Source organism: Struthio camelus, chromosome 29, assembly GCF_040807025.1.
Source record: "Struthio camelus isolate bStrCam1 chromosome 29, bStrCam1.hap1, whole genome shotgun sequence".
In the NCBI taxonomy this organism is placed as follows: Eukaryota; Metazoa; Chordata; class Aves; order Struthioniformes; family Struthionidae; genus Struthio; species Struthio camelus.
In genome coordinates, this window is record NC_090970.1 from 5,000,878 (window position 1) to 5,016,256 (window position 15,379).

Below are 15,379 nucleotides of genomic sequence, written 5' to 3' on the forward strand. Positions count from 1 at the left end.
TGAGGCTAATACACAGACTAGCTGTCCTCACTCGGTACCAGGGGACAATGAATCCGATCCTCCTAGGACTGAGTAGAAATGCCAAGGATTTCTACCTTTGAGGAACACTGCCCAGGGGTGACAAGGACACACCAAAGAAAATAAACTCTAAAATCCTAAAAACTCCTTTCCTCAACCCTCTGTCTTTAGAAATTGGAGTGAAGATGCTGAAAAAAGCCCTTCTGCATGAGCAGTGGGTTTCACCTGAGAGAAACTGTGAATTTCAGAGCTAGGCGCCCCTGTGCCCACAGTCCCACTACTGTACAGCAGGATTGATTGCTGTGGAGCCAATTGGCAGAGGTCTCCTCACAGCAGCACACTCAGCCACTGCAAAGTGGCGTAGAAGCAAGGGAGAGAGCACAGAGATCGTCTCCGTAAAGAGAGAGGCAAAGTAGGGGGTTGTATGCCAAGTGGGACGTTCTGGGAGGCAGTTTGCTTGCAAAGTCTCTCTTAACTTCACCATGTCTCTTCTTTCTTGGACAGTCGCCCCATACCCAGAGGGAGTAAAATGACCAACAGCAGCTCCCTCAATGGGTTCTTCCTCCTGGCGTTTGCGGACTCACGGGAGCTGCAGCTCTTGCACTTCTCGCTCTTCCTGGGCATCTACCTGGCTGCCCTCCTGGCCAACGGCCTCATCATCACAGCCGTAGCCTGCCACCACCGCCTCCACACCCCCATGTACTTCTTCCTCCTCCACCTCACCCTCCTCGACCTGGGCACTGTCTCCACCACTGTCCCCAAGTCCATAGCCAATTCCCTGAGGGACACCAAGGCCATTTCCTATGCAGGATGTGCTGCCCAGGTCTTTCATTTTATCTTTCTCATGTCAACTGAGTATTTTCTCCTCACAGTCATGGCCTATGACCGCTACGTTGCCATCTGCAGACCCCTGCACTACGGGACCCTCCTGGGCACCAGAGCTTGCGTCAAGATGGCAGCAACTGCCTGGGCCAGTGGTTTTCTCTATGCTCTCCTGCACACTGCCAACACATTTTCCATTCCTCTCTGCCAAGGCAATGTCCTGGACCAGCTCTTCTGTGAGATTCCCCAGATCCTCAAGCTCTCCTGCTCACACTCCTACCTCAGGGAAGTCGGGGCTTATTGTGGTTGGTCTTTTTTTATTCTTTGGGTGTTTCATTTTCATTGTGCTGTCCTACGTGCAGATCTTCAGAGCTGTGCTGAGGATGCCCTCTGAGCAGGGAAGGCACAAAGCCTTCTTCATGTGCCTCCCGCACCTGGCCGTGGTCTTCCTCTTTGTCAGCACTGTCATGTTTGCCTACCTGAAGCCCCCCTCCATGTCCTCCCCAGCTCTGGATCTGGTGGTGGCTGTTGTGTACGCGGTGGTGCCTCCAGCAGTGAACCCCCTCCTCTACAGCATGAGGAACAAGGAGCTCAAGGAGGCACTGAGGAAACTGATTCAGCTGCTTCTAGTTCAGCAGCACTAAAGCTGCCCATTTCTCTTCACAAGCAATGTCCATTTTGTCTCAGGCAACTCCTGTGCTTTGTTTTGTCTATGATAGTCAAGTTTTTACACAAATGTTTGAATTACTCCCACCTCTCCAGAGGCACAAACCCTGTCTGTCTGACCCAGAGGCCTTCTGTAAATCTACCGTCATTATGTCAGAACTGGTCTCCCATTTAGCATCTCTGTAATAAAAGGAGATCTCCTGAATACTGTGCCTGAATTTTGGGCTCTTCTTCCACAGCTGGCCCCAAGAATGTTCTCAGGGAATTGCACTTAAAAGGGCCCTGTTGCCATGCCTGGGTTTTGCATGGGCCAAGGGACAGCAGCTGGTAGAGTGACGTGTCAGGGAGCGAGGGCTGGATTCAGGTGTCACTTGTGGTTGGCCCAGGGCCCCTGGGGAGGATGAGTCACCAAGGGGTATCTGCTGGGACTGCCCCACATATCAATGGGTGGGTGACAGATGCCCATCCCTCTGGAAGGGAATATGGGAGCCAGCAGAAGAGCACAGGGGAACCTCAGGGGCAGTGTGTGCACTGCAGTCTCAGGAGAAGGAGAGGGCTGGGTCTAATGTCACCTCTGGACACATGCTGAGCAGTGGGAAATGCCCTGTGATTGCTCCAAGCATCCTGCACAGCCACAGACCCTGGGGAGGGGCTGGTCAGGTGCAATGATGCTGGTCCAGCTGGGTCTGTCCTGAGCAGCTCGGCCAATGGGGAGTCACCCCATGGTCCCATAGCCTGCTGGTCCTGCAGGGCAGCACCACCAGCCCTGGGGCTGGTGGGGCAGCTGAGCCCCCTCTCTGCCCCGTGGAGCTGCTGTGGCCTTGCGAGGGGCTGGGGCTGTGGAGCGAGTGCCCAGAGCTCTGCAGCCCCCTGCAGCGGGCACTGCTGCAGGGCCAGCGCCAGGCTGGGAGGACCTGGAGGGAGCAGGAGAGAAGAGCCCAGGTTGTTGCCTGCGTTGCCTGCCCACGCTGGGGAAGCTGCCCCAGGCCCATCGTCCTGCAGCAGCCCCTCACGTCACCCCTCCCAGCGCTGGCTGCTCCCCCAGCGGTGGGGTGGTGCATGGCCAGCTGCGTCCTCCTGCAGCTCTGCACATCCCCACGGAGGGGACAAGGCCAGTCTTGCACGGCCTCTCTCCTGCACCAGACCGCGGCAGGTCCCGGAGCACGGCTGTCTGCTGAGCCCCGCGTGGGGCACAGCCTGGGCTGGGCAGGGGCTGGCTGCTCCCATCCCCAAGGCTCTGGGGGATCATTTAATGGTTATTTAATAGTACTCCAGCCCTTGCCATGTGCGAGGGGTCTGGTTCCAGCTCCAGCTGAGCTCTGGCTTTCCTCGCTCCAGCCCTGCTTGCCCGGACAAGGTCTCGGGGCTCCCCCCGGGCAGCCCCTGCCCCTGCCCCCGTCTGGGCACGTCCCCTCCAGCCCCCGGAGCACTGGTGCTGCTGCCGGGGCAGAGCTGGAGGATCCCGTGCAGCGGCTCCTCCGGGAGATGCCCAGGCAAAAGCTGGCCCCAGCCCCAGCCCCAGCCCCGGCCCCAGCCCCAGCCCTGGCCCCAGCCCCAGCCGCATTGGGGCCCAGGGCAGCTGCCCTCTGCCCACCCACCCTGGTGCTGCCAGCCCCACCGCAGCCCGCTCCTCACCGGCTCCAGTGCAGCCCTGCAGGCAGCTGGAGCTGCCTCGGGCCCCGGGGCCGTCTGGCGGCAGCAGCCTTTGACCTGGCCACAGCAGCAGCGGTGCCAGCAGCAGAGCAGGAGCAGGGGACTTGGGGCGAAGACCCCTGCCCTCGGCTGCACGGCTGGGGCACTGGCCGGGCGATGCCTTTGTGGGTGGCCGGGCTCCAGGTTCGGGGTGGACGGCAGCTCGAGGGTGGGAGCGCCGGGATGTGGATGGGCTTCCAGTGCAGCCGGGAGTGTGGGGCAGGCAAGTGGGCAGAGCCAGGCACACACAGGTGCCAAGGCCACGGGTGGAAAGGGCAGTGTGGGGCTGGTGAAGGCCCTCCCTCTCCTTCTCATCCCCGTGGGGAAGAGAGACCCCAGGCCATGCTGGACTCCACTTGGGCTGATGGGAAACGGCAGAGGGCAGGGTGGAAGAGTCATTCGGAGCCTCTTGGGGTGAATGATGGAGTTTTCCAAGTCCAGGGCTGAGCCAGGGACCTTTAGATCTTCCCCATGATGCTCTCCCAGCTGGACTCGTTTGCCAGGAGGCCTCCACAGAACGACTGAACCAGTTCATAGGCGTTTTGCCCTTGTAAGGTAATCCAGCAGGCTCCATACACTAGACCGGTTTTGGTGGTTGTATAGGTGTCCCTACTCCTTATGAAGGAGCTTACAATTGTGGTGGTGAACAGGTATGTAACAAAGTTTACTGAATTGATAAATGGTAATGATAATAACTATAATAATATTGATAACAATGTAATATAACCACAAGGTAGTAACTTATTTACGATGGTATACCTGCAGCTTCAGTATAAAAGTAAACAGAAATAGTTATATAGTCAAACATACACATGCACACACAGAGGTTTGAGTTCAGAAGACACTCAACGAATACGCATGAAAGTGGTAAGGTGGTTGTGGGGGACAGGGTTAAACAGGCCGCTCCCGGAGTGGGGAGCGCCGCTTCCAGGTCCAGGCACCTGTATCCTAAGCAGGCCACCCTCAACAGAGGGTGCCACCACCCAGGTGAAGTTCTTCATCTCCAAGGAGGCCAAGTGGGGGGAGAATGTGCTGCCTCGCAGCCAGAGGCCCTACGATCAAGCAGGCCACACCAGAAAGGGTGTGCTGCTTTGCCCTTCCAGGGTTAACTCGTGTCCGCGGGTAAATGAGGATCCTGAAGCTCTGACCTGGCATCCCAGGTCGGGAGGGGTGGGGAGGGAGTGTGGTGAGTCCCTGAAGCCCGGCGTTGGTGGTGGGCCTCCTCCTCTGGCCGTCCCACAGCCTCCAGTGGAGCCGTCTTCAGTCGAGGAATATGCCCTTGGCTTCTTCAGGTCTTGAGAAAGATCACCCAGGTTTCTTCCTCCCCGATGCCATTCTTCGTGATTTCAGCTTGTCTTCTTTCTCCTGGGTCACCCACAAGGAAAAGTGCCCCCCCCCCCCCAGTGTAGGGGCGCATGGCTCTTTATAGGTGGACCACTCTATGACCACAGGCATCAAGACACTGCCACTGGCCACACTTTGTTCGGATCCGCGTTCCTATTGGTGCGTTTTGGATCCTTCATTAGCATGTGGACCCATTGCTGACTAGCGCCTAGGCCTGTCACCTTTCTAGAATGTTCCCTTTGATAGACAATCACTCCCCACCAATGATTTGATAACGTAAGGGGAGACACAAGGGTTAACTAACTAAGGGTCACACAAAGGACAGTATGAGTGACAGAACACACAAATTACAAATACAACCTTTTTAGCAGATTTAAAATGTAACTTTCAATCTATTAAGGGTCCTACTATGAGAGTGATACAGCTATGATGTTGATGGTGAGGTCATCTCTTTTAAAAGAACCTCAGTGGCTGGCATTGGGAAGGAGCCATTCTGAGGACAAGAAGCACATCACACCACCACTCATCCCAGCCAAAAGAAGATAAGGGCAGGAGGATGGGGAGAGGCAGGCAAAGGGGACACATCTGCACTGTTGATTGTGAGGTCCCACCCATGTGCCTGCTCCTTGCCCATCACTGGCAGAGACAGGAGTGACCTCACAGTCACCTTCACAGTCATGTGCCTCCAACTGGCCTTGGAGATTTTGGGACCACCAGCCTGTCAGAATCCAGTACCCTCATCATCATCTTCCAAGCCCTGGTGCCTGCTGTTGGCATGCCAACTGCCTGGATGGACATGATCCAGCTAGGTGCCAGCTGCCATCCAATCAGGTACTAAGGCAGAAGTGATCTCACAATCAAAATCCAACCCAAGGGCCTGCTGCTGACCTATCAGGCACTCAGACTCTATTGATCTCACAGAGTTTCCAACCGATGTATTTGCTCCTGGCCCATCACCTGCAGATACAGAAGGGACCTCTCAGTCACCTGCATGGTCCTGGGTCTCCTAAGGCCCTACAAGTTTCTGTGACACAATCCTCCCCTAAAATACAGCCATGATACAATAGATGTTTGCCCTGTCATTCAGAAGGACCTTGGCAGGCTGGAGACATGGGCAGAGGGGAACCTCAGGAAGTTCCACAAAGGAAATGCAGTGTCTTGAACCTAAGGAAGAATAACCCCATGCACCAGGACACGCTAGGTGCCAAGTGGCTGGAAAGCAGCTTGGCAGAGAAGGGCCTGGGGGGTCCAGGTAGACAACATGAAGCAGCAGGAGCCAGACAAGTGTCCTGGTGGCAAAGGCCACCCCGGTTTCCTGGGCTGCATTGGCAAGAGTGTTCCAGCAGGGTGAGGGCTCTGTGCCTGCAGGCTCTGGGTCAGCAGGCTCTGCGCCTGTTGTCTAACCACATCCTCAGGCAGAACTGACGTCACAAACACCTGCCTTAGGCCGCAGCCAAAGGCTCACCTCTCAGCTGCTCACACAGAAGTCACCTCACAATCATCCACCAAACCAAGGGGCCTACTGCTGGCCCTCCAGCTTCTCTCATGCACACGACCAGCTATGTGCCTGCTGTTATCCAGTCAGGTCTTAAGGCAGAGGAGGCTTCACAATCAACATCCAAGCCATGTGCCTGTTGCTGGCCTATCACCTGCAAAGACAGGAGACACCACAAAATCAGCACCCTAGCCCTGTGCCTGTGGGTAGCCTATTGGGTACTCAGGCAGCAGTGACCTCACCATGAGCATCCAAGCAAATGAGCTGCTGCCACATCCAATCCATGGGCCTACTTCTTGCGTGAAAGCTGCTTGCACAGACGTGACCTCACAGTCACTTTCCCAGCAATGTGCTTGCTGCTGGCCCATCACCTGCAGAGACAGAAGGGACATCACGTTCACCTTTGCAGCCATGTGCCTCCTACCATCCAAGGAGCTTCTGAGAAACAATGGCTTTCATCACAATGTCCCCTCTGGTTAGACTTTTGGCCTACCAGCGGATCCTTTACCAGTAACCTCACAGTCTCTTCCAAGCCCACCTGCCTGCAGGAGGTCTGCTGTGTTGAGGGGGATAATGGCGCCCCTTGTGTGGGTGGCCACGCCTCTCCTAACGCAGCCCGTGGTCATCTGGCCTTCTTCACAATGAGTGTGCCCCACTGGCTCATATGGCATTTCTCACAGCGCCCACATCCTGCTCCTCAGGGTCACACCGCAGCCGGTAAGGTCCCAACCTGCCCTGATTCATGGGATTTACCCTTCCCCAGGGGCAGGACTTGCCCCTTCTCCATGTAAAACTCCATGAGGTTCCTGTTCCCCAAGTTTCTAAAGGTCCCCTAGACTCAAGCTCTCTTGTGTCAGCTGTTACTGTGTGTGTGCAGATGGCTCCCCCTGCCTTGCGGTGCCTCTGAGAAGATCACAGCATGAGGAATCAGTCAGGGGGGAATCAGTCTGCTGCCTTTCAGGAACTGTGAGCCCTGGAGCCCTGGAACCATCTCGAGGGCGCACAGGGGACAGAGAAAGTCACGTCTTCAGCTGGGCCTCTGCTCCTGAGCTGGGCCTGGCTCCTGGGACTGCCGGAGCCCAGGGCAACCTGGCAGGCGCTGCAGAGAGACAGCTCTGTCCGGGTGCAGCTCCTTTGAATGGAGCAGCAAGACTCAGGGCACTGCCTGCAGGGGCCAGGAGGAGATGAGCGACTCAGAAGTTAAAGGCAGTTGGGAATGGGAGGACAGCTGAGAGCTCACTGCAGGGAGGAACCTTCACAGCCCCTAACACAGTAAGTCTCTGGCTGCAGGGCACCGCTGCTGTGGTTCCTGGAGGGCTCTGCTGCAGCTGGCACCTTCCACAGCTGAGAGCGTCTGTCCGGGTAGCTCTCCCAGCTTCTGCTGTTTGGAGCAGGAGGTGCTTGAGAGCAGGGATGCGCTGCCACACGGTCAGAGGGACAGGGCATGAGGGCTACGTGCTTGCAGGGCTGGTGCAGGGCTGTGAAGCCAGGGAGTACCCCCAGGTGTGCGCAGGGCTGTAATTCAGAGCAGAGCCCTGTGCCCCAGGGTGCTGTGTGCTCGGGGCAGTGACTCTGCTGCCTGCGTGGGTCAGCCCTCAGCCTGCCCGGGAAGCTCCCCACAGCGCTGTGGGGAGAAGGTCTGGGTGGAAGGAGCGACCCCCTTCAGAGCAGGTTCATTCTGCTATCGAGAGGGTGCTGTGTGGGTCAGGGCTGCTCTCAGCTCCAGCTCACCCCCACGGTATTTCCAAGGGACCTTTGCAGGAGGTCACTCATGGCAGGGGTTGCCTTGAAGATCAGGAGCTTTCCTGAGTCTCTGCTTTCCGATTCCTGCTTTTTGCAGGTGGGAGGGTTGGAAAAGGAGCTGCCAGGTTTGGACAACAGACTGACGTTCCTAGACTTGACAGAGAGAGATCAAGAGGTCTGTGAGGAACCTCCGAAAACTCTTTCCCCACTCTGCATGGGGTCTGTGCGCGCTGACAGGGAGAAGACGAGGGATAGAGAAGCAGCTCCCATTTCCCAGGAGGAAAAGCTCTGAGCAGGGAAGATCTGATCAGTGAAAGAGAGGAAGCTGGAAACGTGAATGCTGTGGGAGGGGGAATGTGGAGACCTCCCCATTAACCTCTTCCGTGCAGACATGTTCCCCTAAGGAAGCCCCTCTGTGTCTCCTCTCCCACCCAGCAGAGCCTCTGCCCTCCAGGCCAGGGGGTGCAGGGCATGAGCCCCCTCCTCAGCAGCCCGACCTCCAGCGGAGCTTTGTTTCTCACTGCGGGACAAAGGGGCTGAGAGTGACTGTCCTGCTCTGGTTGCTGTCTGGGAGGTGGTGAGCACAGCTGGGTGAGCTGAAGGCTTTCCTGAGAGCCCGTCTGTGTCTTGCTCCTTGCTTTCCTTGTGGTCGGAGCGTCACAGTAGTCCTCACAGTTTCCTCACCTCTTTGTGCTGCTCTGGTTCTTGCTCTCACGCTCGGTGGGGTTAAGGAGGGGGTTCAGCTGCAGCGGAGGCAGGAACTTCCCACTCCCCTGACAGTGCCTGAAGAAAGAGTGCAGAGGGTGAACTGATGTGAGGGCAGGGTCCATGTCAGTGGGGCAGAGAGGTCGAGGAAGGGTTGGGTCAGCCCCTGCCTTCACTGCACTGTTTCTCTCCCATGCTGGAGTGGGATCTGGTGCGAGTGACTCAGATACAGGCAGCTGTGATCAAGAGGGCAAGGTTGGGAGAGATGCGTCCCCCGCAGGGACCTTCTCTTTCAGACACAGCTGGCATGAGCGCTGTATTCATCTCTCCCAATGAGCAAAACAGAATATTCCCCCTGATTCCCAGACCAAATCCCCTTCACCCTGCTCAGCGTGCCCATCCCCAGGTATCTCCACCAACTGCACAGGACAGTCTGACACCTCCATTTACAGGCCCCGGTGGAGCAGGGCTGACTCCTCTGTAGCCCATGGGCAGAGGCCCCTGCTCGTGCAGAGGCCGCACACTCAGCCCAAAGCAGAGGTGAGGGAAGGGAGCTAAACAAGGTAAAGGAGAGAGGCAATGTGGGGGTTGCTCTGAGGAGGGCAATGGGTTTGGCTCAGAGAAGCCTGTCCTAACTTGTCAATGCCTTTTCCTCCTTGGACCGTGTCCTGAAGCAAGGCAGAGCAAATGTCCAACAGCAGCTCTCCCAACGAGTTCCTTCTCCTGGCGTTTGCAGACACACGGGAGCTGCAGCTCTTGCACTTCTCGCTCTTCCTGGGCACCTACCTGGCTGCCCTCCTGGCCAACGGCCTCATCATCACAGCCGTAGCCTGCGACCACCGCCTCCACACCCCCATGTACTTCTTCCTCCTCAACCTCGCCCTCCTCGACCTAGGCTCCATCTCTTCCATGATCCCCAAATCCATGGCCAATTCCCTGAGGGACACCAGGGCCATTTCCTATGCAGGATGTGCTGTCCAGATATTTTTGTTTGCCTTATTCATGTCAGCTGAGTGTTCTCTTCTCACAGTCATGGCCTATGACCGCTACGTTGCCATCTGCAGACCCCTGCACTATGGGACCCTCATGGACACCAGAGCTTGTGTCAAGATGGCAGCAGCTGCCTGGGCCAGTGGTTTTCTCAATGCTCTCCTGCACACTGCCAACACATTTTCCATTCCTCTCTGCCAAGGCAATGTCGTGGACCAGTTCTTCTGTGAGATTCCTCAGATCCTTAAGCTCTCCTGCTCAGATTTCTACCTCAGCGAAGTGGGGCTTAATGTGGTTAGTGCCTGTTTATTCTTTGGGTGTTTTATTTTCATTGTGCTGTCCTACGTGCAGATCTTCAGAGCTGTGCTGAGGATGCCCTCTGAGCAGGGAAGGCACAAAGCCTTCTCCATGTGCCTCCCTCACCTGGCCGTGGTCTCCCTGTACATGAGCACTGGCCTGTTTGCCTACTTGAAGCCCTCCTCCATCTCCTCTCCAGGTCTGGATCTGGTGCTGGCCGTTCTGTACTCGGTGGTGCCTCCAGCAGTGGACCCCCTAATCTACAGCATGAGGAACAAGGAGCTCAAAGCTGCCCTGAACAAACTGATTCAATTGATTCTAGTTCAGCAGAAATAAGATGCCCTTCTCTCCTCACAAGCAATTTCCTGTTTGTCTCAGACAGCTTTTGTGCAGTGGGCATTGTCTCTCTGATAATCATGTTTGGACAGAAGGGTTTGAATTCATCCCATTTCTCCAGCAGCCCGAACCCATCCTGTTTGACACAGAGGAATCTGTGAATGTCTGTCACAGGGTCAGAGCTGGCTTAGGTCTAGTAAAAGAGGATTTCCTCTGTGCAATGCTTTCAGGCTGGGCTCTCCTTCCAAAACTGGGGTCAAAAATGTGCTTGAAGACTTGCACGCTGAGAGACCCCGATGCTTTTCCAGGGTTCTCCATGGGCTCAAGGTGATGAGCTCATAGGTGATGTGTTAGTGAAAGAAGGTGGGATTCAGCTGTCACTTTTGGGTGCCCAGGGCTCCTGGAGGTGGTGGATGGTCAAGGGGTCTCTCCCATCCAACAGGGCTGGAGACAGATGCCTGTCCTTCTCTAAGGCAGTATGGAGCCTCCAGGAGAGCCCAGGGCATCTCCAAGGGCACCATGTGCCCTGGGGTGGGCAGTGAATGCAGCTTCACAAAATCAAGTGCAGTCACCCACACTTAAAGGGCAAACCCAATGGATGTGCAGGCAAGTGAGAGCTCTGAAATCGCACCACAGCCAGTGGGGACCCAGCAGGCACAGGAAGGGAGCCTGGAGAGTCCTTCATGTCACCTTCAATGAAAAAGCACGGGCTGGATCTTGGGACGCACCTGAACACCGCCTGAGCCATTGGAAATGCCCTGTGATTGCTCAGAGCGTCATCCATGGCCACAGACCCCTTGGTGGGGGTTGTCAGGTGCAATGATGGCCATCCACCTGGGTCTGCTTCCCACCGTGACCACCCCAGCCAGCGTGGAGTCACCCCATGGCCCCGTGGCCCCACAGCCCACTCCCTCTGCACAGCAGCACCGCCAGCCCGGGGCCCTGCGGGGAGCACAGGGGAGGGTCCAGGAAGGGCCGGGCAGGCCAGCCTGGACACACTGAGGTGGGGAAAGGCTCTGCGGGGAGCAGGGAAGTCCCTGGAGAAGAGGAAAGGAGCAATTGTGCACTGGCAAGGAGGCATAAAGGAGGAAGAGCAACGTGTTTCTCTGTGTGTCCAGGAAGGGCAGGGTGCTGTGCCCCTGGGGCAGCAGGAGCGGCCGGAGGAGCCCCAGGGCAGGGGGTCTTGGTGTGTCGTGGAGAGAGGGGCTGGCCCGGGGGGCTGCAGGCAGGCTGGGGGTAGGGGATCTCCTGGACACCAGAAGGAGGGACCCACAGTGTCCCTGTGGCCTGCCTCCTGGTGCCACTGGGGCCAGTTCCAGCTGGGAGGCTGGTGGGGCAGCAGACACACACCCGCCCTGCCCTGGTCGCTCACCCCAGGTTTCGGGGTGTGTTTGGCTGCTCTGTCCTGCTGGGCTCAGTGCCTGTATGGAGGGGAACGGCTGGCCCTGCCCGGCCTCTCTCCCAGCCCCGACCCCGGCAGACCCTGGGCCATGGCTGTGTGCTGACCTCCGGGTGGGACACGGCTGGGGCTGGGCAGGCTCCGGGTGCTGGGGGAAGGTGCCAGAGCAGGAGGGCTGTGGGGGGACGGGGTACCGAGGGCTGTGGTGGGGACCGTGCCGGGGGGACGTGTCCCCAGCCCTGAACACACCCTGCCCTGGGCAGTGCCTGCACAGTGGGGCCATGGGGCCGTGCGCAGGTGCAGGGACGGGGTGCGACTACGAGCCCCGATGCTCCTCACGGCTCCCCTGCAAAAGAGGAACCGCCAGGGGAGCTCTCCCAGCCCTGCCCCACGAGCTCTTGTCCCTGCCCCAGCCACGGCAGAGCAGAGGCCGAGCACCAAGAGGCCCCTCAGGCAAAGCTGGGCCGGCCTCGGGGAGCAGGTCCTGAGCACTGGGACAGGCAGAGCGCCCTCCTCCTATGTCCCTGTCCTGCTGGGAGGGTGGCACCAGGCACCAGGGAAGTCGCCTGTTTCTGCCTGAGGTCGCTGTGGGACTTCTGCATGAGGTGATCTCGACAGATCCTTCACTGCAGCCTGCACTGAACTCTTCCTTTCCTCTGCCGACTTGTTGAAGGGACTAGCAGAATTTCAGGAACTGATACAGCCCCAGAGCTGCTGCCCAGCCCCTGGCCTTCCCCACCTTCACCGCAAACATTGCATCCACCTTTAGAGAAGAATAAGAAAGAGCATCTGGGGAATGACAGCCATAGCAGTGTCACCTCAGTCCCTGGGAAGCAAATCTTCCTGGGAGTGATTTCCAGTCCCAGGAAGGGATTGGGATCAGCCAGCATGAATCACTGAGGGCAGCTTGTGCCTGGCCCACCAGATTGCCTCCTGGGATGGAGTGACTGGCTGTGTGGACAAGGGGAGTGCCCTGCATGCTGTATAGCTTGAATGGAGGAAGGCCTTTGACATGGTCTTCCCTAGCACCTTTGTTGCCAAAGTGGGCAGATGTGGGATGGATCCGTATGCACTGGAGTATGCAGGAAATTAGCTGGAGGCCACCTGGCTCCAAAGGTGGAGAACAGTGGTGCAAAGTCCAACGGACTAATGGCTCCCAGTGATGTTCTTCAGAGGTCACTACTGGAGCCAATGCTGTTTGCCTTGATGAGTGATGCAGATGATGGGATGGAGCGTGCTCTCAGCTGGTTCATGGGCAACACCAAAAATTGGGGTGGGTGGGTGACATGCTGGAGGGCAGGGCTGTGAAGCAGAGGAGCAGCAAAAGGCTGGTGATATGGGCTGACAGGGATACAGGGAGTTCAGCCAAGTCCTGTCCCCGAGATGAAATAACCCCGTGCAGCTGGACACGCTGGGGCTGACTGATTGGGAAGCAGCTTTGCAGGAAAGGACCTGGGGTTGTTGGTGGACATCAAGCTGACAAGGAGTCCTCAGGCTGCTCCTGTAGCAAAGACAGGTGCTGTTAGCCTGGGTAGCAGTAGCAAGAGTGCAGGCAGCCGGGCGAGTGCAGTGAGACAGACAAAAATAGCCTCTTGGCAGTCTCGACCAAAGTGAAGCCACATAAAGGTAAGGCTGACCTGGTAGACTACCAGCCTTGGAGAGAGCGGTATGATCAACAGAGTGCCCAGGTACTGCAAACATTTTAAAACAATTGAAAGATATTTCTGCCAGTGGCCAAGAGGCTGGAGGCAGATGTGCCCACGCTTGCCCATGGGGGAGAGCTCCCGGGGGAACTTCTGATTTGCTCTTCCTCTAGTAACATGCCCAGGAATATGACTTTTTCAGTGATAGAACATGTTTTTTAACTTTTTAGTTAAAGCCTTAGGACTTCCGCTCAAGCTCAGCCATGAGGGGTGGGGGAAAAAGCCAACGCCCACTCCCTTCATTGGCTTCAGTGGCTGCAGGCTGAAGCCTGAGTTTGGTGTGAAAGAGAGAAGATTTGGACTGAATGGCCTGAGGGTGACTCTGAGCTACTCAATGCTTTCTGTGCTCTTCGGTGACATTTCCTAGGGTCACACCTCAGTCCACTGTACACTCTTTTTCCCATGCGTAATAGATCAGGACTGTGAAGAAAGGACTGACTGAAGGAAAATGCCACACTGATAATCTGGGGAGCCTGGGGAGCCCCCTGAAAAAGCAAATGTCTGCACAAGAGCTCAGAGCAGTGGCCTGGAAAAGCCAAGTGGCTGTGACCCTCCCAAGATGCAGAGGAACTCCTGAGCTACAAGGCTGGACACGGCCTCCTCTGATTGCTCCTACCATGGGCTCATGACGCACGTCGCAGAGTCAAATCCCTTTGTGTGGGAGAGGTGGTGGAAGAAAGGAGAAATGAATCAAAAGAGGGGGAGTTTGGGACAGGCAGTCCCAGATTTTTACTGTCCCAGCAGTAAAAATCTCCAAATACAGGTGTGACGGAGTGCTCCTTCCCCCCGTGATGTGCTCTTCCTCCCGTTCAGCCTGACCTCTTCGTAAACACCACCTACACAGAAGGTAATTGGGCATGCACCAACTAAAATCCATCTAGTATGCAAATATGACCATGAGGCAATCATCTTACCCCATAAATGGGGGGTGAACCTCGTGACTAAACCTCGTGACTCAACGGGAGGATCTCCTTGACACTTTTGTCCGACCCTGTCCTCCATGCAGTAAATAACTAAGTGGACCTTGCCATTGACCCTTGATAAATCATGGTCTTATTTATGATTGAATTTTGTTAAATCACTAACTTATCTCAATAAAGCATATTGCTGCTTCTCTCTTACGAGTGAAGTGCATCACTCCTCACTCATCCGCCACAGGAGGGAAATTGGGGTGAGGACTCCTGCCCTCGGCTGCATGACCAGGGCAATGGCTGGGTGATGCTTTTGTGGGCAGCTGGGCTCCGGTTTCAGGGTAGACACCAGCTCAAGGGTGGGCACACTGGGCTTTTGATGGGCTTCCAGTGCAAGCATGACTGTGGTGAAGGCAAGCGGGCAGAGTCAGGCACACACAGCTGCCAAGGCCAGGGGTGGAAAAGGCAGTGTGGGGCTGATGAAGGCCCCTTCATCTCCTCCCCGTGGGGAAGAGCATCCCCAGGCCAGGCTGGACTCCTCTTTGGTCAACAGGAGCAGAGCAGAGGGCAGGGGGGAAGAGGCAGATGGAGCCTCTTGGGGTGTGTGAGGGAATTTTCCAAAGCCCAAGGCTGAGCCAGGCACCTTTGGATCTTCCTCCTGATGCTCTCCCAGCTGGGCTTGCTCTGCCCTAGGAGCTCTCATCCCCGAGCCAGCTGTGCCAGAGCAGAGACTGAGGGACAAGAATTCATGGAGTCGCAGAGGCATTGTGGTGGGAGGGGCCTCTGGAGGTCTCCAGTGCAGCCTCCTGCACAAAGCAGACCCAAGTGGCTGCGCTCACTTTTTCCTGCAGCTAAGACTCTTTGTGCAGTGTTAGCTGAGAAAGAGTCCAGATCTGAAGCACTCCTTACACCTTCACATTGGCTGTCAGGCAAGAGTTGCTGCTGTGGATATAGGGTCACCTTTTGTATGTACAACCTCTGGGATCTGCTCAGGTCCCCTCATCCCTTACCAAGGCTTTCTTGGCTGTAGTGAAGGGGCAGGTCCCAGCAAGAGATGGGCAGTCAGATCAGCAGGATGGGGACAGGGTCAGGGGAGGACCCCAGAGGTGCAGGGCCAGGCACAGGCATGTCCACAGTGTAATGCCGGCATGGCCAAAGGACAAGGGGAGCAGATCCTCGGCAAGGAGGACAAGGCCCCACAGTGAGGCTGGTCACTCTGTCTCCCCTGATCTTGTGCCCACGAGATCCCCCTCCCTGG

General features: G+C 56.7%; 1 protein-coding gene and 1 pseudogene across 1 annotated transcript; both read left to right on the forward strand.

The window, feature by feature from the left end:
• Nucleotides 1–715: 715 nt before the first annotated feature.
• LOC138062762 (olfactory receptor 14A16-like) lies at nt 716–8,072 on the forward strand (annotated as a pseudogene).
• A 1,268-nt stretch (nt 8,073–9,340) lies between these two features.
• Nucleotides 9,341–10,108, forward strand: LOC138062763 (olfactory receptor 14A16-like). Its single transcript, XM_068921769.1, has one exon. It carries the CDS (start codon nt 9,341–9,343, stop codon nt 10,106–10,108), a length of 768 nt encoding a protein of 255 aa, XP_068777870.1.
• Nucleotides 10,109–15,379: the final 5,271 nt, after the last annotated feature.